Below are 23,087 nucleotides of genomic sequence, written 5' to 3'. Positions count from 1 at the left end.
GGGGGGAGTACAGACTGCAAAACGGTAACACACATCAATGACTTTAAAGATATAAGTGTATCTTCTTTCCCAACAGCTCCACACCAACAAACCCCTCAGATATATTGTACGAATGATTAATTCATGAAACATTTTAAAGGGGACTGGCGCGTGGAGAATGAATGTACTCGTATCACTGTAAGTAAGACATATCTAACAACATAATAAAGTGTGCTAAAATCTTAAGAATCCCCGTACCAATAACAAAAACTGTAACTTCGAACTGATTTATTTTTATTGGCATTAAAAAAGCTTTAATAAATTATTTCTTTAAAGAAACCTATGTCATGCAACACCAGTATTCTGAGAGTAAAGATGAAATGATGCCATAATTGCATTCGAGCCCTGGACATCCGTTCACAGTACGGTCAGAACTCCATAATCAGCGTTAGTTCCCTGCCCCAGTCATATTACAGTAATATCTCAAAATGAAATCAAGGGAGGTTACTCTATATAAGAAGCACTTCAATGGCATTCTAGTGTTTTGCTAGGAGTGGGATAATGACCTCTACACTCTACTGTAACGGTTTCACGAGTTTCAATAAGAGACGCTCTTGTGATTTTAAAACTGTCAAAGTTGGAAATGTGGTAGCTGTGCGTTTCTCTAAGTGTTATTAATACTCCATTATAAAATCTTGGATGCTAACGGGTAAGTGCACGGGTTATATGAAGTGGTAGTGCCAGCACCTTGCAATACTCTTTGACCTGTTGGTGCGTAAAAGGAATCTCCCCTTACCGTCACAAACTGGTCACCATACGCAGACATCTTTTGAGTTTTGAAGTTATATAATGCCCACGAAACATCGGTTGTTTATATTGGCGGCACTATTGTGTTGTTGCCTAAGGCTGCTGTTCATCCCATTGTGTAAGTGGTGCTTTAGTATACTAAATGCTTTGTAGCTATGATCACTGTATGGTTTTGTCATATAGGTTTTACGTCTTTGTGACATTATTAACACAGGTGCCTAAGGAAACATTGTCAAAAGAAAGAGGATATAGGGGGTAAGAAGTGAGAGAGAAAAGAAAAGTAGAAGATCCCATGTGTTTCAAATGGTGGCACCAGATATAGAAATGGTTACTTCTATGCCCCCAATCCGGTTGCTGCAAGGCACGGGACTAGTCTCTGCTTACGATAACGTTTAGACGGATACAGCAGATCTACTTTCTCGAACCTGCAAGGCCTTATGCCGACTAATGATGAGGATAATAGAATTGACAGGGGAAACAAAATTGTATCACATTTGATCTATTAGACATTATATGACCTTTAAATCTAGCCTCTATGTAAAGATTGACCCCTGATCTATATAATTAATATCTGTCATACAGAATTGAACGGTCTGTAAGCTTTAACCTACAATGATAACCACGCCCACGGTATTGAGGTCTGTCCTATATAAAGTAATATCCCATTTGTCACAGTGACATTAAGGGCTGGCCTCGGACGCTGGAGTGACCTATATACTGACCTGGGGAGAGCGATTAATTTCCGTATATTGGTTCCGAAGGTTATAAACGGCTCGCACTGTCACCAACGGTCAGATGAGGAGGCCGGATGACTGGCGTGGTCAGTCGGCAAAAGTGCATTGGCGATATTGATTCCGGTTTTTGAAATATTACCTCAGGGTAACAGGCGAGGAACGAAGCCGAAAGAAACACAGTTTCACTTAATTAGTCCGCCAAAAAACCTCTAGAAGACGACAGAACGCTCTGTAAGTGGTTACATGGAATGCGGTAGATGAGGAGATTGAAACACGTAAATTAAAGCTCACACTGTCAACGTTTACGAATCTGGTGATGCAAGTGTGGAATTAGGGGTAGTCTAAACAGGGACCTGAGAATTTGTTATTGCTATATTTGGACCTAAACTAAGGTGTTCAGAGTAATTTTACATGTTTTAAGGGTTTAGATCGACTTTCGGTAAAAATGACACACCAATGATATTATACTCGAATACATAATCATTGGTGTGTCATTTTTACCGAAAGTCTATCTAAACCCTTAAACCATGTAAAATTACCATGAACACCTTAGTTTAGGTCCAAATATAGCTTTAACAAATTCTCAGGTCCCTGACGTAGAGATACACAAAGAATCAGGGTGGTTAGAGGCGTTGCCAACTTCATTTTCTAGACTTTACAAGAGATATCATGAACAGCAAATAAAAGATAATCCGAAACCGGCGATTTTATTGAGACATGGGCAAAGCAAATCTTAAATCTCTGATCGTCTCGCGCTTGATTAGATATTCGTTGTATATCGCTATCGCCAATTATTGACTTTAAGATCAGGGGAGGAAACCCTTACTAGACCTATAAGCCATTCACCGTTCTAGATATGTCTCCTGATCACCCCCCTCCCTGGTACCCCCAAAGTATTTTCTGTCTTCTCCCCTATCTCTCCTTCACTTTCCAATCCTTACTACATCTGACCATGGGCGTACTTTTTGTATTGAAACAGGAGGGAGATCAGGAAAATCGTCAAGCAAAACTCTACAACACAAAGATTAGTCATCTTCGCGAAGAAGTAAAATCCTATAATCGAGTACATTAAAACTATATATAAATACATTTCTATGAAGTATTTGCATGACGTAAGTCGTATTTTACATCATGAGATGATATTTTAAAAGTTATGTTCTATTTTAGTGTCGTTTTGTATTCAACATTTCCGACTTTAACATTTATGAAAATGTTTCGTTAGCCATTGTTAAGCTTGCCAGAATTTGAACATCCGGGTACTAATGTTCCCATGCTGATGTCGGGATGTAATTAGCCGAGAAAATAAACAACAAAATAATTGCACTTATTGATTGTTTCACTTGCACCGAGCACTTGACTGAGAGAATTAAACCTTTTTAGATTCAAGGTTTTTGTGTTCAAGTAAGAGATACCAGTGTTTCTTCATTATAACAAGGGTTACTATTATTGATCTTGGCGACATTACGACAGTTTGATTGGTGGTTAATGGGTATACAAAGCGTTGCTATACACTGCTGTTCTGCAGGACAATTTAGTCCATCACAGACCGGAAAAAATATGTAAGGAGAATGAGTTCAGCTTGATTTTACTCTTGTGGAAACAATTGGCTTTAGCTTAACCATCACCAGACAAAAATAAATGTGAAGAAAATGTGACTTAGTCAACGTTTTTATCATTTGTCTTGACATTGCTACATGAAACGTTTACTTATACTACATATCAGTTACGGCCAGCACGCGGGTTTTATCCCTGTTTGCGGTTTTACATCACGCAACTATATATCTGTATATCATTCATGCATGACGTTACATCGTGGTACTTCCACCAATGCATGACGTCCATAACGACACTATATACCTGTTTGTCACTCATGCGTAACTTTACACCGTGACGCTAGATATATAGGTAATACACTCTCCCGATGGGCTGTACGCTAACCATGTTGTTTCTTTTTTTTTGTGACAGAGTGTCGGTTTCTGAAGGAGGTAATTGGGAAGAATTGACAGATTATAGTTCCAGATTGAACATATCTATTCGATAAAAGATGGAGTTTAAAAGGTCCATCCTTCAGCTTTAATTAGAGCTATACTTCGTCCGAATTCACACATCTTGTGATGTCTACGGCAGTTGGAAGCTGATAATCCATCTTGCTTCGCTACTGTCGAGTTCCATACCTTTCTGTACATTGTTTTAAGGGGTTCAGTTGTTTCGACAACAGGCGTTACTTCCCAAAAGTCGTTTCGATATTTTATAAGAATTTCGGCACTTGGACTAAGGTTTCTACTTTGTTCTTTGTTTTTGTCCTGTATGTTACTTGTTTGTATTTTAAGATTCGTAGCATATCATGTCTTTACAAAAAAAGTACCGAAGCATCCTCTCCTAGGTATCGAAACTGCTGGTAACCGAAACGTCTTAAATTCGTAAAAAGCGCAATATACAATTTTGATACTCATAGTTTGTACCTATAGAGAGGTAAAGGACATGTCTACTTTCAGATCCACGGTTTCCTTTATAGAGGCTTTTATTGTCAACAGTAACATTGTGTTTACTTTTTCTATTGTTAATGAGAAACACAAATGTAATGAAAGTTTCTAGTAATATGCTGGGCCTATTCGGTATTTTTTGAAAAGTTATGAAATTCTTTGATACTGGAAAAATAACCATGATGCTTAACTTGTTTTGAAAGTGAAGTATCGCCGAATATCTGCAAGAATGCAACTTAAATTTGTGTCTAATCTTTATTCTCTTCTTAAATAGAAGCATCGTGGAGTATATTCATGAACAGTGCCTATATTCGTTTAGCATATTTCTAAATGCCATTTGATAATTTGTCTACGGGAGAGAAATGAAGAGGAAGGACCTTTGTAGGAAAAGGTGTGCGAGAGAAGTGGAAGGGTAAGATGTTGGTAGGAGAGGGTGAGATTATGAAGGAACGAAATGAAGGAGCGGGATCTTGGTGGGAAATATTGAGAAATACCAGGGGACAGTTAGAGCGTTGGCGGGTATAGGATGAAAGAGAAAAGGGGATTGATATGACCTTGGTGGGAAAGAATGAGAAATAGAAGTGGACGGTTGGGGCATTGGTGGGGAGGATGGAGAGAAAGACAGGGACAGGGTCTTGGAGGAAGGGGGAGGGTGATGAAGAGAAGTGGAGGGGTAGGTAGGCCATTGGATTGAGAGGGAGGTAGTGAAGGTAAAGAGAAGGTCACTCGGGGCGATAGGATTCAGGAGAGAGATGAAGGTATATTTTCATGGCAGGAGAGGAGGAGGAGGAGGAGGGAGAGGAGGGAAGGAAATGGAAGGGGTAAGGCCTGTTAGGGAGAGATCTAGTGATACATTAAGGGTAATGCTTGAGTAGGAGAGGATAAGGGAGAGAGGATGAAGGGGTAGGGCCTGATAGGGATAGATATAGTGATATATTAAGGGTAATGCTTTAGTAGGACAGGATGAGTGAGAGAAAATGAAGGGGTAAGGCCTGATAGGGAGAGATCCAGTGATATATTAAGGGTAATGCTTTAGTAGGAGAGGATAAGGGAGAGAGGATGAAGGGGTAAGGCCTGATAGGGAGAGATCTAGTGATATATTAAAGGTAATGCTTTAGTAGAAGAGGATAAGGGAGAGAGGATGAGGGGTAGGGCCTGATAGGGATAGATATAGTGATTTATTAAGGGTAATGCTTTAGTAGGAGAGGATAGGAGAGAGAGGATGAAGGGGTAGGGCCTGATAGGGATAGATATAGTGATATATTAAGGGTAATGCTTTAGTAGGAGAGGATAAGGGAGAGAGGATGAAGGGATAGGGCCTGATAGGGAAAGATATAGTGATATATTAAGGGTAATGGTTTAGTAGGACAGGATAAGGGAGAGAGGATGAAGGGGTAGGGCATGATAGGGATAGATATAGTGATATATTAAGGGTAATGCTTTAGTAGGACAGGATGAGTGAGAGAAGGTGAAGGGGTAAGGCCTGATAGGGAGAGATCTAGTGATATATTAAGGGTAATGCTTTAGTAGGAGAGGATAAGGGAGAGAGGATGAAGGGGTAGGGCCTGATAGGGATAGATATAGTGATATATTAAGGGTAATGCTTTAGTAGGACAGGACGAGTGAGAGAAGGTGAAGGGGGTAAGGCCTGATAGGGAGAGATCTAGTGATATATTAAGGGTATTGCTTTAGTACGAGAGGATAAGGGAGAGAGGATGAAGGGGTAGGGCCTGATAGGGATAGATATAGTGATAAATTAAGGGTAATGCTTTAGTACGAGAGGATTCGGGAGAGAGGATGAAGGGGTAGGGCCTTAGTGGGAGTAAAGAGGGAGGATACGTGCGTGAGCTCGTGAAGGATTCCTTCCAACAATGACTTCTAACGTTTCCGTCTTTGCAATTAAGCAACAAAGCCAAAACTGCATAAATCAAATCCAATTTGCCCCCAATTCAGATTGATTTTAAATAATTGTTTACTTTGTACCCCTGGTTCACTTGAAACACGCTCACCACGCCTTTTATAGTGCATTATGAGAATTTGAAATATTCTTTGATATTTTTCTTATTTTTTTTTTTACCTCTGCCATTTTTGAGGCTATACAATTTAGACACACTGCGTTAATGCATAAAACGAATTACAGCCGTCCTCCTTTCAGGTGAATGCCTGTGTTATACTGGAAATGAAGCTTTCCCGGAACACAACATTCTGTGAAGCTGGCGGAAAATTAAAACCATTCCGTAGCGTCGTATCGATCGCCTTACTTTGGTACCAAGCTATATTTAGAGCGAATGATTTCCAGTAATTCCTAGCTAGCACATCATAGCTTCTGAAACTGTCCGTACATTTATCTTGAGGTCTCCTTTCCAATTGGAGTGTATCTACGGTGTGTCTACACTCCCTCCCGACTACTTTCCCTAAATGAAGGTTGTTATTGGCTCACAAAGGGAATGGCGATATTCCCTACAGTCTACCAATTGTCATAAACGCGGAAGATGTAGACGGCAGATCAGTGGGAAGATAAACACAGGTCTGGACATACAACATATTATACTCGTACATCATTTTGTTCAGGACAATTTAAAAGTTGGACTGAATTTTCATTAATGTAGCATTAAGCTGGGGGACATGGTCGCTATGTTTAGTGTTAGTGTGTGGTAATAACTTTTTAGTTTAAAAAACAGAGCAACTGAAAAGACTTAGCCTGAATGTACTCTACAATCTTTTTACTTAATTAAACTATAAAAGTAAGTGTTGTGAAATTGGGAATGTAATGAATGTTGACCTAACGAAATCTGTATAGTATTACTGTTATATTATTTGCTTCTTATATTTGATTAAAATGCCGAAAATTCTGGTGTCCAGAATTTGAGTTATGTAATAAAAACTCCTCCCCTTCCTCCTTCCCATCCCCTCCTTCTTCCCCTCCCCCCCCCCCCCCCCCTCATTCTCCCCCACTCTGCGTCCCTCACCTGTACTTCCTTGTCGTGTCTCTGTTCCTCCATCCGATTCCATTAGGTTGTACTCGTGTAGAGAGACCGGAAGTGATTAATACGAGGGTTTGCATAGATTTCCGTTACTTGTACCCAATGCCCGGCTAATGCTTATTTGCATATTAATAAACACTTTAGAGAAAAGCCATAGTAATTCCAGCCGTTATTGGATATCAATAAAAGCGATCAGCTAGCTGTAATTACCATATTGATACATATTAATGTTTACATGTTGATGATTCCAATCACGGTGTTTGCTTTTCGAGACGGTGCGGTATTATCGTATAGATCGAATGTCAGGCTGTGCATATCATTAATAAACATATTTCATACCTTGCATTCAATGTGCGGTTGTTGCCCAATCACGTGTCTGAAACTCTATTGTATGTCTCCGACGGATCAGAGGCCTACTCGACAGCAGCATATAAGACTAATGAAAATCAGTTTTATCTATGAAAATTATAAACGCCTTACAATACAATTGGTTACATTATATTTCATAAAGATACAAAAATATATCTATGCTGTCATGTGCGCCAAACCTTTTTTTAAGTTCGTTTGAAAAGTCAATTTTCTACAGAAAAAAAATAATGCTGTTTCTTTTGCAAAAGGATGGTGGCTTCGTTTCTAGATATACTTAAAATAATAAAATACACCAAAATGTTTTTGCAAGAACAGTTCCCTTCAATCATACGGACAATACGTATTTATTTCAAATGTGTATGTTTGAACAGAACTCGAAAACATAAAGTTGGTAAGCAAAAGTGTCTGGTTTTAAAGACCATGAGAGGGTTATAGTAATGGCGCCGAGGCTGACATCGCCCATTTTAATGTATTTCGATGACAGCATGATGGACGATGTCGTCTGCTCGTCCTGTTGGTCGAATCACAATATTCGATGACGAAGTATATCAGAAAACGTGCGCACGTTGGAACAGCAATCGATTTTGTAAGGAAGAAAAAATGTGATTTTCATCAAGAACTGTTGGTTAGGCCCTGCTGGGAGGTTTCCTAAATCTATATGAGAAATGAATATAAGTGTGACTACAGTCCAAACAATTGATTTTCTTAGCTGGAAAATAATTCAATTTTTCTGCTTGAATTTTCACAGCGCTGTGGTGGGGCACATTGGTGTATTTACAGCTCACAGTGTCCAATATCAGTCTCGTGTTATATCATGATCAGTCCCGTGTTATATAATATCACAATCAGTCCCGTGTTATATAATATCACGATCAGTCACGTGTTATGTAATATCACGATCAGTCACGTGTTATGTAATATCACGATCAGTCCCTTGTGTTATATAATATCACAATCAGTCCCGTGTTATATAATATCACGATCAGTCCCGTGTTATATAATATCACGATCAGTCCCGTGTTATATAATATCACGATCAGTCCCGTGTTATATAATATCACGACCAGTCACGTGTTATATCACGATCAGTCCCTTGGGTTATATAATATCACGACCAGTCACGTGTTATATCACGATCAGTCCCTTGGGTTATATAATATCACGATCAGTACCGTGTTATATCATGATCAGTCACGTGTTATATAATATCACAATCAGTCCCGTGTTATATAATATCACGATCAGTCCCGTGTTATATAATATCACGATCAGTCCCGTGTTATATAATATCACGATCAGTCCCGTGTTATATAATATCACGATCAGTCCCGTGTTATATAATATCACGATCAGTCCCGTGTTATATAATATCACGATCAGTCCCGTGTTATATAATATCACGATCAGTCCCGTGTTATATAATATCACGATCAGTCCCGTGTTATATAATATCACGATCAGTCCCGTGTTATATAATATCACGATCAGTCCCGTGTTATATAATATCACGATCAGTCCCGTGTTATATAATATCACGATCAGTCCCGTGTTATATAATATCACGATCAGTCCCGTGTTATATAATATCACGATCAGTCCCGTGTTATATAATATCACGATCAGTCCCGTGTTATATAATATCACGATCAGTCCCGTGTTATATAATATCACGATCAGTCCCGTGTTATATAATATCACGATCAGTCCCGTGTTATATAATATCACGATCAGTCCCGTGTTATATAATATCACGATCAGTCCCGTGTTATATAATATCACGATCAGTCCCGTGTTATATAATATCACGATCAGTCCCGTGTTATATAATATCACGATCAGTCCCGTGTTATATAATATCACGATCAGTCCCGTGTTATATAATATCACGATCAGTCCCGTGTTATATAATATCACGATCAGTCCCGTGTTATATAATATCACGATCAGTCCCGTGTTATATAATATCACGATCAGTCCCGTGTTATATAATATCACGATCAGTCCCGTGTTATATAATATCACGATCAGTCCCGTGTTATATAATATCACGATCAGTCCCGTGTTATATAATATCACGATCAGTCCCGTGTTATATAATATCACGATCAGTCCCGTGTTATATAATATCACGATCAGTCCCGTGTTATATAATATCACGATCAGTCCCGTGTTATATAATATCACGATCAGTCCCGTGTTATATAATATCACGATCAGTCCCGTGTTATATAATATCACGATCAGTCCCGTGTTATATAATATCACGATCAGTCCCGTGTTATATAATATCACGATCAGTCCCGTGTTATATAATATCACGATCAGTCCCGTGTTATATAATATCACGATCAGTCCCGTGTTATATAATATCACGATCAGTCCCGTGTTATATAATATCACGATCAGTCCCGTGTTATATAATATCACGATCAGTCCCGTGTTATATAATATCACGATCAGTCCCGTGTTATATAATATCACGATCAGTCCCGTGTTATATAATATCACGATCAGTCCCGTGTTATATAATATCACGATCAGTCCCGTGTTATATAATATCACGATCAGTCCCGTGTTATATAATATCACGATCAGTCCCGTGTTATATAATATCACGATCAGTCCCGTGTTATATAATATCACGATCAGTCCCGTGTTATATAATATCACGATCAGTCCCGTGTTATATAATATCACGATCAGTCCCGTGTTATATAATATCACGATCAGTCCCGTGTTATATAATATCACGATCAGTCCCGTGTTATATAATATCACGATCAGTCCCGTGTTATATAATATCACGATCAGTCCCGTGTTATATAATATCACGATCAGTCCCGTGTTATATAATATCACGATCAGTCCCGTGTTATATAATATCACGATCAGTCCCGTGTTATATAATATCACGATCAGTCCCGTGTTATATAATATCACGATCAGTCCCGTGTTATATAATATCACGATCAGTCCCGTGTTATAAAATATCACGATCAGTCCCGTGTTATATAACATCACGATCAGTCCCGTGTTATCTAATATCACGATCAGTCCCGTGTTATATAATATCACGACAAGTCCCGTGTTATCTAATATCACAATCAGGCCCGTGTTATATATATACTATCATGATCAGTCCCGTGTTATCTAATATCACGACCAGTCCCGTGTTATTTAACATCATGATCAGCCCTTGCTATTTTATTTCATGAGTAGTCGTATGTTATGAACATTGTAATATTTTGTTACATTTTCAGTTCATGGTGTCCAGTATCGCCACCGATATCTTGATTTATATCAAGATCCCTCCGGTGTGATATTAATCAATTATGGACGTTTTATGAGGTGAACATTTGGTTATATGTATGGTTTTGAGAGAGCTATATTGACATAACTTTTAAGGTTATATAATCGCATATTCACCAAAATTAAATTCCCCAACTGTTACATGTATATCAGATACGAAATTATGGTTTTAATCACTAAACAAAATGGAAAGTATGAAAGTTGTCAGGTGAACAATACTGCATTAGCAGAAAGCATTGTGACGTTAAAATTAATGTGACGTCAGAAAGAGAATTACTAAATAAGTAACGTCGAGTAAACCACAGACCTCAACGTGATTATTCTTTAACCAACGAGGATAACGTAAAGGTATTGTTATCTGAGATAATGCCATTGTCAGCCATGAAAATTGTATAATAACAGGATCCGCCTGTAGTAAGTGCTTCATGCCAAATCTTCAAAAAAGAATAACAATGACCTTAAAAAAACACTTCTTAGTTCGATATTGATATAACATTTAACAATACAGAAAGTGACTTATCTAAATGTACGTTTAGAAATCAGTAATAATAAAAAAATATATATATGAAAAGGTACTTGATCCTTCTCGCGTTAAAGTCTAGTTAAAATCTGAGCCAGGTAACAATACAGTTCCGCTAAATATACTTAGCTTTTCTAACATGAGGTTCACTCAGCATAGACTTACCTTAACAGGTCCCTTTCCCTATTATATTTAGACTTTAGAATGTGCTTATTAATAACGTAAAAGACTCCGCCCTTTTATAAATCTTTAGTACACATTGAATCTCGTAAATAAAACATTCTCTTGACAAGTCTTAGAGATGTAGCATGTTTACTGTTGATCTTTATATATGTAATCTTATAGAATTTCATGTGTGTATTTGTGGACTCCCTCTAGAAAGTACAAAACATTTTTCTTTACTTGCAGGTATAACTAAATTAGAAATACTCTCATAAATAAATTAAGGGTATACCATCCGATAACGTTTTGTTTGATTCTGTGGGGAAATGAAGAGCTCCAGGGGAAGGCCAGCATCTTTATATTTACATTTATTCAACACTTTTTAATGGGATCAATCGTTTCTCTTAGATCGATCTCTTCCTTTCTTGTTTCTCTCACTTTGTACTGTACGATATCATTCCTTAAACCTGAGTAGCCGTTCTTATGTACTTAATGATGTGGATAAATAAGGTAAAGGACGGCATTGAGTTTAGTTCTACCTTATGCCACTCCTATTTATATATATAGCAATACAATATGTGTAATCGTACACACAGTGTTTCGAAAATTAAAGCAGGACAATTGAGTTAATTTGTTTTCAACTCTAAACCAGATTGCCATTACACATAAATGGTTATTTATGTCCATTGTTTGGGGTACATTGAAAATATATGTCATAATAAAGATAGCCCGTATACTTCGTAATTAGATAGACGTTTCCAAACTAATCACCTGTATAAGAGGAGCATGCTATGTAAGTCCCTCTGGTTGGGTTCCATAACGCTTTCTCCATCATTAAGGGCTTCCGAATATAATATTACTGTGTTATATCACTGTATTATAAAAAAGGACTAAAAGGGTTTTGTACTTTTTATCTGATCTAATTGACAAACTATGTTCCATACGATATATAAATATATATCAAGAATTCATATTCCTATCTGATGCTGCTACCTTTGACGCACCCCTTTATCACATATCGATATAAATATATAATACATCATATAATTTTATCTGATCTCCCTACCTTTGCAGCGTTTATGTATAAGATAAACTAAATATTTAAAGAACCGCGAAATAGTATGTGTGACAGAAGTAGATAGTAATACCAGCATGAGTTTACTTAGCCAAGATTCAGTTTAAGTATAAAGTCCACTCTGTTTATCTGAACATCAGTCATTTAAATTAAAGAATAATAATGATGGAAATATATAATAAATTCAGAAAGAAAAAAAGAAGAAATATTGAAAGAGAGGAAAAAAAACAAAACAAAAAAAACCCCCAAAGAAAACAAAATCACCAATGCACGAAATGGGACAGAAGCGACCCTTTCCCCTACTCCCCAAATAGTTGTGGTTCTATGTTACATCATTCAACACACAGTTATTACATAATGTAAAATGTCTCCCGTGAAGACGTTCACCAAATTTCCCTATGATACGCTCGACGTTGTATTGTATATTATACTGGGAGTTTACTTAGCCGAGAATCAATTTCAGTTTGGTATTTTTCTCCACGTCCTCATCGATCTTTCGCCACTATTCATCATCAATATTAAATGCTAACGTACATGCCCCGACACCAGTGTTATCCCCGACTTGTCAGAGAGAGATCTGTTCACCTCGTCAGACCGCTAGTAGACAATGCAGGATTCAGCATAATCCCCTCTTGAATGGAACTCTTTTGCCAGGTAAAAGCAGATATTGCGACCCTCTGGCTTATTCTTCCGGTTATCGATCGAAAATACGTTGTTAACCCAATCCTTTACACACTATTGTATTATAGAGAAACCAGAATGCTATTCAATATCTCTGCTATTTGCAGGAAGACGAGGATCCAATGGCACAAGGGACTGGCAGACTCAAACAGACGAAACGCTCCACAGAAGAGAAATTATATCAAACGAAAGCGCGAGCTGTCAGCCTAACAGGTGGCGCTGTAAGCAGGGGCAGCAGACGACACCGACAGCGGCCTCAGAGTCCACAGACTGCCGGCGCGTACGGATGTGATGGTGGAGGGAGCATAGACAGGGACTCACCAAGTAATGGGTCGAGATCTCGTAACTCTACCTCCAATGGATGTGTTCCCGATATGGGAATAAAAAGCATAGCTATGGATAACTCGTACCTTGTCCAAACCGTGGAGATAAAGAAACGGCCAGGCCAGACCTTGGGATTTTATATTCGTGAGGGGGACGGTATTGATAGGCAAGATGGTGTGTTTATATCAAGGATACAGATGGGTACTGTTGCCGAAAGCAACGGTCTGCTTCATATAGGAGACGAAATTCTTACCGTGAACAAAGTGGAGGTAGGTCATATGTCCCTTGATGATGTAGTCATACTTATGTCCATACCAAAGAAATTAATACTCAAAATACGAACCAAGAAAAGTTGCAATAAGAAAAATGCATCATGTCCATCGTTAGCTATCACTGAACAGGAGGAACAACCACCTGTGGTAGTTCTTAAAAAAGGCCGGTCATCTTCCGCTACTGCTCTGGAAGAGACTGAGAAATGTCCGGATATATTTGAGCCATTTTCTTCAGGTGCTTACACTACCGATTACTTAGGACAGAAGCGTACATCAAGATTCGATAGGTCAACTTCACAATATGCAAGTATATTTATCAGTCCACATAGGGCAGAGGCCAAACTTCTAAACGAGGATGGAGACAGTGAACATTCGAGTGAGGGGTCATTACCAAGGAGTGTCGACTCTGGTGGTAAGAGTCACTACGTTGGGCACAGAGGGTACATGTCCGATGGGGCATACGAAGCCGCTGGGAGTTATTTCAGCCCTGCTTTGTCCCCTAGTCAATACGGGAGTGCCACTGACAGGGATTACTTAAAGTACATGTATTCTGATGGTGGAGGAATGCCAAGAAAATTAAACCCCAAATCACCCTCAAAAGCAATTCCCATTGGTGCACAACAGCCAAATCTAACAGTGAGAAGTAACATGACGTTCGAGGCGGTAGAGAGGGTGGCCCAGTCGGAGAGCTACTCTGGGGGTCAGCCTCTTCAGGATTACATATCACACCGAGGTTATGACCAGGCGAAGAAATTCCAAGGAGGATTCAGGGAAATGTTACACTCAAAAGCCAAATATGGCCGCTTGCCCCGGAGTCGTTCTCCGGAGTGTTACAATTCCGATTCGGAAGTTATTTATGCACCTCCGTCTACTCGAAGTCAGGTAGATTCTCGTGGGTTTTCCTCCGATTACGAGACATACGCGGGTGGTATGAGTGATGACGACCCTATCTATTCTATACCTCAACTGCCGTCTAGTAGTAGTACGGAGTTAGAGGAACTCTTACGGAAGTTTAACACGCTGTCACACGAGTTACAGCAGGAACAGTGTAAACTCCAGCGCCAGCTCTCTACACGGGAACGAACAGGTAATGACGATTATCGATCGGAGTAACGAGGCTCCAGGGCTCACCACACACTTTACACCGATGATTCATACTTCCCACATATCTGTCTATCCATGTATACACATATACCAATGATACGTCTGGTACCGGTACACACACACCGAACTGTCAATATATCGATACCACGTCAGGTACTGGTACATATCTGAGCCTAAATGTACACATATCAATATTGCGTGTGGTACTGGTACACACAACTCAATGTACACGCATATACCAAAATAATTCGTCTCGCTAAATATACACACATCTTGCTGTCCGTGTTCACACACAGATCGGTATCACGTCTGATAATGGTATATATCTTGCCCTCAATGTACACATACCAATACCGCGTTTTATACAGGTATACGTACTTTAAACTCAATGTACACGCAAAAACACACATATAACTGTCCGTGTACACACAGATATCGATAGTAGTGGTGCCTATCTGGACCCAATAACAATACCGCATGGGGTACCGATACACACAACTCAATGTACTCTCATATACCAATAATACGTCTCGTACCGGTATATACCACATGTCTCTTCATTTGCACATTTAAACCAATGCTACTTCGTTAACCAAACTCAAACATAGCAAATAGCAAGAACTACAAAGCAAGCTGCAAGTCCTCAGTACACACACAGGTGCTAGTAACATCTTTTAACTGGAACTTCAATAAATATTACACATTAGCCACATGTGTCTTTACCACTATATTACATACCACTAACACGTGTCTGTACCATAAATTAACACACCACTAACACGTGTCTGTACAATTAATTAACACACCACTAACACGTGTCTGTACCATAAATTAACACACCACTAACACCTGTCTTTACCACAATATAACTAAACACTAACACGTGTCTGTACCATGAATTAACACACAAATAACGTGTGTCTGCACCACAATATAACACCAGTCACACGTGACTGCACCACAATATAACTCAACACTAACACGTGTATGTACCACAATATGATACTCACTACTAACGTGTGTATATACCACAATATAACACACCACTAACACATGTCTGTACCATGAATTAACACACAACTAACATGTGTCTGCACCACAATATAACACACAAGTGTCTGCACCACAATATAACACCAGTCCACGTGATTGTACCACAATATAATACTCACTACTAACGTGTGTATATACCACAATATAACACACTTCTAACACTTTTCTGTACCACAATATAACATAACACTTACATGTGTCTGTGCCTTAAATTAACTCAACACTAACACATGTCTGTACCACAATAAACCACACTTCTAACACGTGCTTTTACCACAATATATCATACTGCCAATACGTCTTTTTATTACTAAATGAAACACTGCTAAAATGAGTCTGTACCACTCTTTAACACACACTTCTTCTTCGTGACTTTACCACTATATAACACATGCTACTCATGCACCTGTACCACTATATAACATTTTACAAACATGTGTCTTTACCACGATATGGCACACAAATAGAATATTTCTCTACGCCTTAATAGCATACTTCAAACATAATAAAATGTGTCTGTAACCACATTTTAACACGCACTACTACATGTTTATAACACAATATGATACTTTCTAATACGTGTATGTGCCACTATTTAACACTCTTCCAATACGTGTTTGTACAGCTTTTTTACACAACACTTGTCTTCACCATAATATAACAAGCTACTAACACATGTTTGTACCTCGATATAACACATAACTAAGGTACCACTATGTAACACAATACTGTCTGCATCATCGTATAACACATACATGCCGGCGCCACTATATAACACACCACTTACACATATTTGTACCACATTATAACAATCTAATAACACATGTCTTTACCACAATATAACACACCACTAACACATATATGTACCACATTATTACAAGCTAATAACACGTGTCTTTACCACAATATAACCCACCACTAACACATATATGTTCCACATTTTTACAAGCCAATAACACCAATAACACGTACTTTACCACAATATAACACACCACTTACACATACATGTTTCACATTATTACAAACCAATAGCACCAATAACACGTGTCTGTACCACAATATAACAAGCTAATAACACGTGTCTTTACCACAATATAACACACCACTAACACATATATGTACCACATTATTACAAGCCAATAACACGTGTCTGTATCACAATATAACAAGCTAATAATGCTCTATATAATTTTGTTTAATTACGCGTTTCTGTATTGCAAAACAACACACGACTAACACTTGTCTGTACGACTTTATAACATGTGTATAACACGTTTTATTATTTTTGAACTTAGATATAACATTTATTACACCTTTCAGGATAACTTTATATTCAAAATACTACAAACACGTGTCTTAACCATTTTATAATAAATACTTATAGTAATAACACTTATGTGTACCATCATATAACACATACATCTAACAAGTTTGTACCACTATAACACATACAACTAACAAGTCTGTACCACTATAACCATAACACTAACAAGGCTGTACCACTATAACACATACAACTAACAAGTCTGAACCACGATAACACATACAACTAACACGTCTGTACCACTATAACACATACAACTAACAAATCTGTACCACTATAACACATACAACTAACAAGTCTGAACCACTATAACACATACAACTAACACGTCTGTACCACTATACCACATACAACTAACAAGTCTGTACCACTATAACACATACAACGAACAAGTCTGTACCACTATAACACATACAACTAAGAAGTCTGTACCACTATAACACATACAACTAACAGGTCTGTACCACTATAACACATACAACTACCAAGTCTGTACCACCATATAACACATACAACTAACAAGTCTGTACCACTCTAGCACATACAACTAACAAGTCTGTACCACTATAACACATACAACTAAGAAGTCTGTACCACTATAACACATACAACTAACACGTCTGAACCACTATAACACATACAACCAACAAGTCTGTACCACTATAACACATACAACTACCAAGTCTGTACCACTATAACACATACAACTAACACGTCTGTACCAATATAACACATACTACTGTTTACGTCTTTAACACTTTATATCAAATGCTACTAACATTGTGTGGAAGTGAGTCTAACTTGTCTTTATATATATTTGTTTTGTATGTCCACAAATGGTTTTGTATATTTCATTTACAGGAATGAAGCAAAAAAGTCCTATTTAATCTACCAACAAAATTAAGGTTAAATAGAGGCGAAAACAGTATGTTTTAATAATATACATACAATTTGTATGAGAGTACATATGAAGCGAATTTTCATGCGTTCTAGTTATTAATGCAAATCGAGCTGGAAGTGATGATTGGGGATAGTGTCACATGTATATTTATATATTAATGACAGCAGGATTCACAACAGCCCTCTCCATTGTTTGAATTCAGAATAGTTTCATTTTCCAAACACGAAACAAGACACAAATACCCATAATTCCAGTGGCTTGTTTCCAATCTAATAAAAGATGGATACCATTCGACTTCATGTACTTAAACAATATTTTTGCATTGGGAATATCAATATTTGAGCAATGCTAGCAGGTATATTATAACTGAAAATGGAAATGATCACAGTGAGTAGATGATATATTTCAAACAACGAAAACGTTGTTTCTGTTCCACTACAGAGCAAAAACTGAAGACCGTACTAACCTTTCTTAGCAGCTGAGTTAAAGGCAAGGTCCAACTCAACCAAGAGTTAAGTGGTTACACACCCTCTCTCAAACAAGACAACTGTACAAATTACTTTTTCCTAATATCTATAGCGCAGACCAAAACCAAGAGTACATATTGATTTTTATTAATTCCTCTACCTTATATACTCATTATCACGAAGTTCTTTCAAGAAAATAATTTCCTGATGCAATTAAAGGTCTTTGAACATTCAAATTCAATTTTTCACCTCAAAAACCCTCTATCCACTTTCTGTCCTAGCTCTTTGTTTTTGTAAACGTGTTTAATTTGGGTAACAAAATGTAATAAATAGAACGTGACGGTTTCCAACTGGTTACAGATATACCTCTACTCAATACTAGTCGTATTAACAGGATTATTTTCGATACCAAAACATAATCTTTAGTGCTGTTAACATTAATTCGAAAGCTCTAACTATACTCTATCCCCGTATGTCGTAGAAAGCTGCAACACTGAAGCATGATGTGAATGTTTTTGCCGATGTGATATGTGTGCTTATAGAAACACGTGATGTTGGGGACACAGTGTTACTTGCTTGTTGATGGCTGGAAATAGTGTCCTCTAGTTCGGTTTAGACACAACTTCATCCTCCAACAATAGCAAAACCATTATGTCCTTAACAAAAGCAAAAGTATGTTGCTCACTACAACAGTGGTAGCATGCTGCCCTCAACAACAGCGATAGCATGATGCCCTCAACAACAGTGGTAGCATGATGCCCTCAACAACAGCGATAGCATGATGCCCTCAACAACAGCGATACCATTGTGCTGTCCACAACATTTTTTTCTGAATTCAGACAGCATATGGCAGTAAATCGTGCTTATGGTCAGTTTTGGGATATAGCGACTGAATCCCAGAATTAGGGTTTCTGTCTTTATCTAGTGGACAGTGGAGGAATATATTTTTTTTAGACAATGGTGTATCCAACTGCATTTGTATCGTATAGGCGTTTAATGTTGGTCCCCATGGAACTGGGTTTGTTCCCCTGTATCTTCTGCTTTAGGGGACAATAGAGTGACCGACATTGATCTGCTGCTCCCCATTGCAACCCTTGGGATCTATATCTGATTTACTCTCCTACTAACTGTTCCCTGTCGGCAGTGTCTCCCCAGGCACCAGACCTCACCTATGACTCCGGCTGTACCAACGACGTTAAACCCAGATACAGAAATATCGGGTTGATCAGGTCTTGTTTTAACGATATTTAAGTGTATATTCGATATATTGCATTATTGTAGCTATGAATCACCTTACGTGACATACGATCACTAATGATCTATCGCTGTGGAGGATGTATTGTGAGTAAGTAATCAAGTAGAGCCTAGGGAACATGGTGTGGTGTGTGTGATATAAAACCCACAATGATTCATACCCTACATTCTGTGATATGTCAGATACTGCGGGATACCAATATCGGGATGCACGAAGCAGAAATACGATAAAGGAGAGTTGTGTGGATTTACATTGTTCTGAAACCCTCATTTATAACACTTTAATGTTTAGAATTGTTTCGTTTATAAATGAAAAGTTCAATCACTACTCGAATTTTCAATGCTATAATGATTAAAATTGTTTCTGAAATAAATGAAAAAAAAAATCAATCACTACTCGAATTTCGAATGCAACAAGGTTTAGGATTGTTTCTGATATATATAGAGAGTGTTGTCATTTTTGTCCAGTAGAGTTCATGACATCTACTGATGAGGTGATGCTAACAGGATATGTTTTTTTTCAATATTTGTTTCATCTCTCCTGATGACTTCTGTAGACCGGTTATTTCCAAAAACATGCAGAGGAATATAAAGCTGATAACTCTCATATGAATCTAATTATATTGGCCTGCATTGTCTTTGAATGGCGAAGATGTAAGTGATGCAAAATATGAACCAAGGAAAGATTTACATGGAGACCCTTGAAAGAGTTAAAGGAGAATAAGACCAGGTGTTCTAAAAGGGTACGCGTGTTTAATCATTTTGATGTAAAAAGAAAGCCTGACTTTTATGGAATTGTTACAACATAACCTAAATTGTTATAAAATTCAAAATGTACTTGTCACCAAATATATAAGTGATGTACCAACTCGGTAACTATTTATAAATAGAATGTCATAAAAAGAGTACTGAATGGCGTCTGTAGTATCATTTTGTTGGATTATAAATGGCTGACTTTGTAAGTTTTAGGTTCATTTTGCTGTGTATGGTCATTGTGGAACATTCAAAATCCAGATGACACCATTGCTGTGTGCTGAAACCTTAGGCTGGTGATAGATGTTGGTATATAGTGTTTGGTCGCGTCTGTGAAATATCAGCTGTGTCTAGACGCTAGAACACACTGTTATCTCACTGGGAAAACATTAACCTCGGAAGTGTTATATCAGATCATTTAACAGGATAAAAAGAAAACAGATATTCGTAATAATATGTCTGAGATACACCGGAATATGATAAAATGAGAACTGATGTAGTTTCCACTGTAATATCATACAATTATAGCCAGTTTTTGAGGTCAGTGCATGGTTTGTCATCCTGGTAAATATGATACTATCGCTCCTTGATGCTATATTTATATAGAGTTTACTGCATTGATTCAAAAGAAGTACAGTCTAGAAACGATGAAGTGACTTGTACAAATGACTACTGATAAACTTTTCTAGCGAAACGTTTTTCTTTATAAACCTCCAATTTTATCAAAATGTCACAAAATGCAGATTATGTCATTCGGTTCCTGTTCGGCTAGACTATATATGAGATACAGCAGACCATTTCATCTCCCCCAAAGCTGTATGAGATTGCAAACGACGGTAGGAATATTGTAATGCACCATCGTCGAGTCCTCACATTGCAGATCAAGTTCGTAATCGAAAGATAAACCAACCCCAAACCATCCTTGATATGAAAACAATAGCGATTCAATCATGGCACACAGTATTTTATAAGAAGTAAATCTTTGCTATGTCTGGTTGGGAAATTGTTCAGTCTTTTTTGGACGCATTACTGAATCATTATATGGAGTAACAACACAATAGTGGTCTTATAGTTTGTGTGATTAGAAATGTATCCGAGGTTTTGTGTGATACGAATCACGGCGTGGTAGAACGTTGGGACATTACCGTGGTGATATACTGGTTCCGGGGTTGACGTAATCGAACGCGGTGTGGGCCCGTGAGGGTTATAAATGGCGTAGATTTAATTAACGGCCTATTGCGTCTTGTCCATATCGACCGAAACAGTCTATAAATGACCTTGAACATTGCAGTCAGGTTCTTCTTTACTGACATGGTTTGGTTTAAATGTGAATCTGACCTTTTGTTTTAGAACATTTACCCTTCAGATTCATTTCCATGATTTCCCCTTTTACCGATTTAGAGAAAGCACTAAAGTTTGGTTATACAGTGACGAACGTTAAATCTTCCAAGAGTTTTTGATTAGAAGTGACATAGAAATCCTTCCAAGTGTAAAACAGTTAGGCATGTTGTTCTTTACGCAACATCTTTTTTAGTTGGGTATGGTAGAGTTTTTTTAAGAGTTCAATTGTAGACGAAAAAATCACCTTTTTGTGCATGTTATTCTTTATGCCATATCTGTTTTATTTAGGTACGATGGGGTGTTTGTTTTAAAGAGGTTTATCGTAGACGAAAATCCACTTTTTTTTGAGCTTATGAGAAATTCCTTGTGTCTTAACATTAAATTAATTACAACAATTACACGTTATGTTTGAAGACGCGCTAAAACTGCTATATAAAGACATGTTGAGATCAAGAAAGGTCGCTTCCATACTTCTTATGCCATTAACCCAAAAGCTAGAGCTAAAAATGGAACATAAAATCAATACGCTTTCTTACGAAACCGTTATTCTTACATCGACATATTCTTTTTTTATACCTTAAAATAAATTGCTAGTCGCATGATTGTGCTTATTTTTTTTCTCAACTTTATGAATAGATATTCTTAAAAATAAATAAATAAACACATTTCTTGCATACTTCGAAATTGTTCATTGAGCGTAGGCGTTTTTTTTCTGAAACGAATTCCATTAAACCAAAACTTGATTATGTGTAAGCTCTTACATTTCACTTAGCCTCAGGAAAATCCATTTGGAAAAGTGAGGATGCAAGGGCTGTTCCAAAGTCGTATATGCTATTGCCTGAATCTATGTCCTAAAGGAGTAGCAGTTGATCTTTATGGTGTATTTGAACCTGTGAGGTCATTAAATATGTATAGATTCTGTTGTTTTAGTTTTATATAACAACGCTACACCATAGTGTACTCCAGCTTTGTGATGGGAGTGGGTTATTTGACATACCGTTACATATAAGAAGATAAACGCTACAACTCTCTGATTCTTACTGGAAGTGTCTTGATTGCTGAGTATCGACAACGGAATTCCTATGCAATAACTAGGATTCGTTCAATTACATTAAGAGATAAAGTCTGCCACAAATGACAAGATTTGCACTTTTCCCTCAGAAGGGAGCAGTTCAGCCTGTGACCCCTCCC

The 23,087-nt window shown here is 37.8% G+C and overlaps 1 protein-coding gene across 1 annotated transcript in view; it reads left to right on the top strand.

Moving 5' to 3' along the window:
- LOC110466584 (rho GTPase-activating protein syd-1-like) overlaps positions 1–23,087 on the top strand; it is a 90,069-nt gene that overhangs the window by 18,272 nt on the left and 48,710 nt on the right. Inside the window, exon 2 of the mRNA XM_021523171.1 lies at positions 13,211–14,786. Coding sequence (XP_021378846.1) covers positions 13,211–14,786 — 1,576 coding nt within the window. The remainder of the gene's footprint in view (positions 1–13,210; positions 14,787–23,087) is intronic.

Source organism: Mizuhopecten yessoensis, unplaced genomic scaffold (assembly GCF_002113885.1).
Source record: "Mizuhopecten yessoensis strain PY_sf001 unplaced genomic scaffold, ASM211388v2 scaffold11139, whole genome shotgun sequence".
Taxonomy (NCBI): domain Eukaryota; kingdom Metazoa; phylum Mollusca; class Bivalvia; order Pectinida; family Pectinidae; genus Mizuhopecten; species Mizuhopecten yessoensis.
Note: the sequence above shows the minus strand (reverse complement) of the source record. Positions and strands in the feature narration are given on the sequence as shown.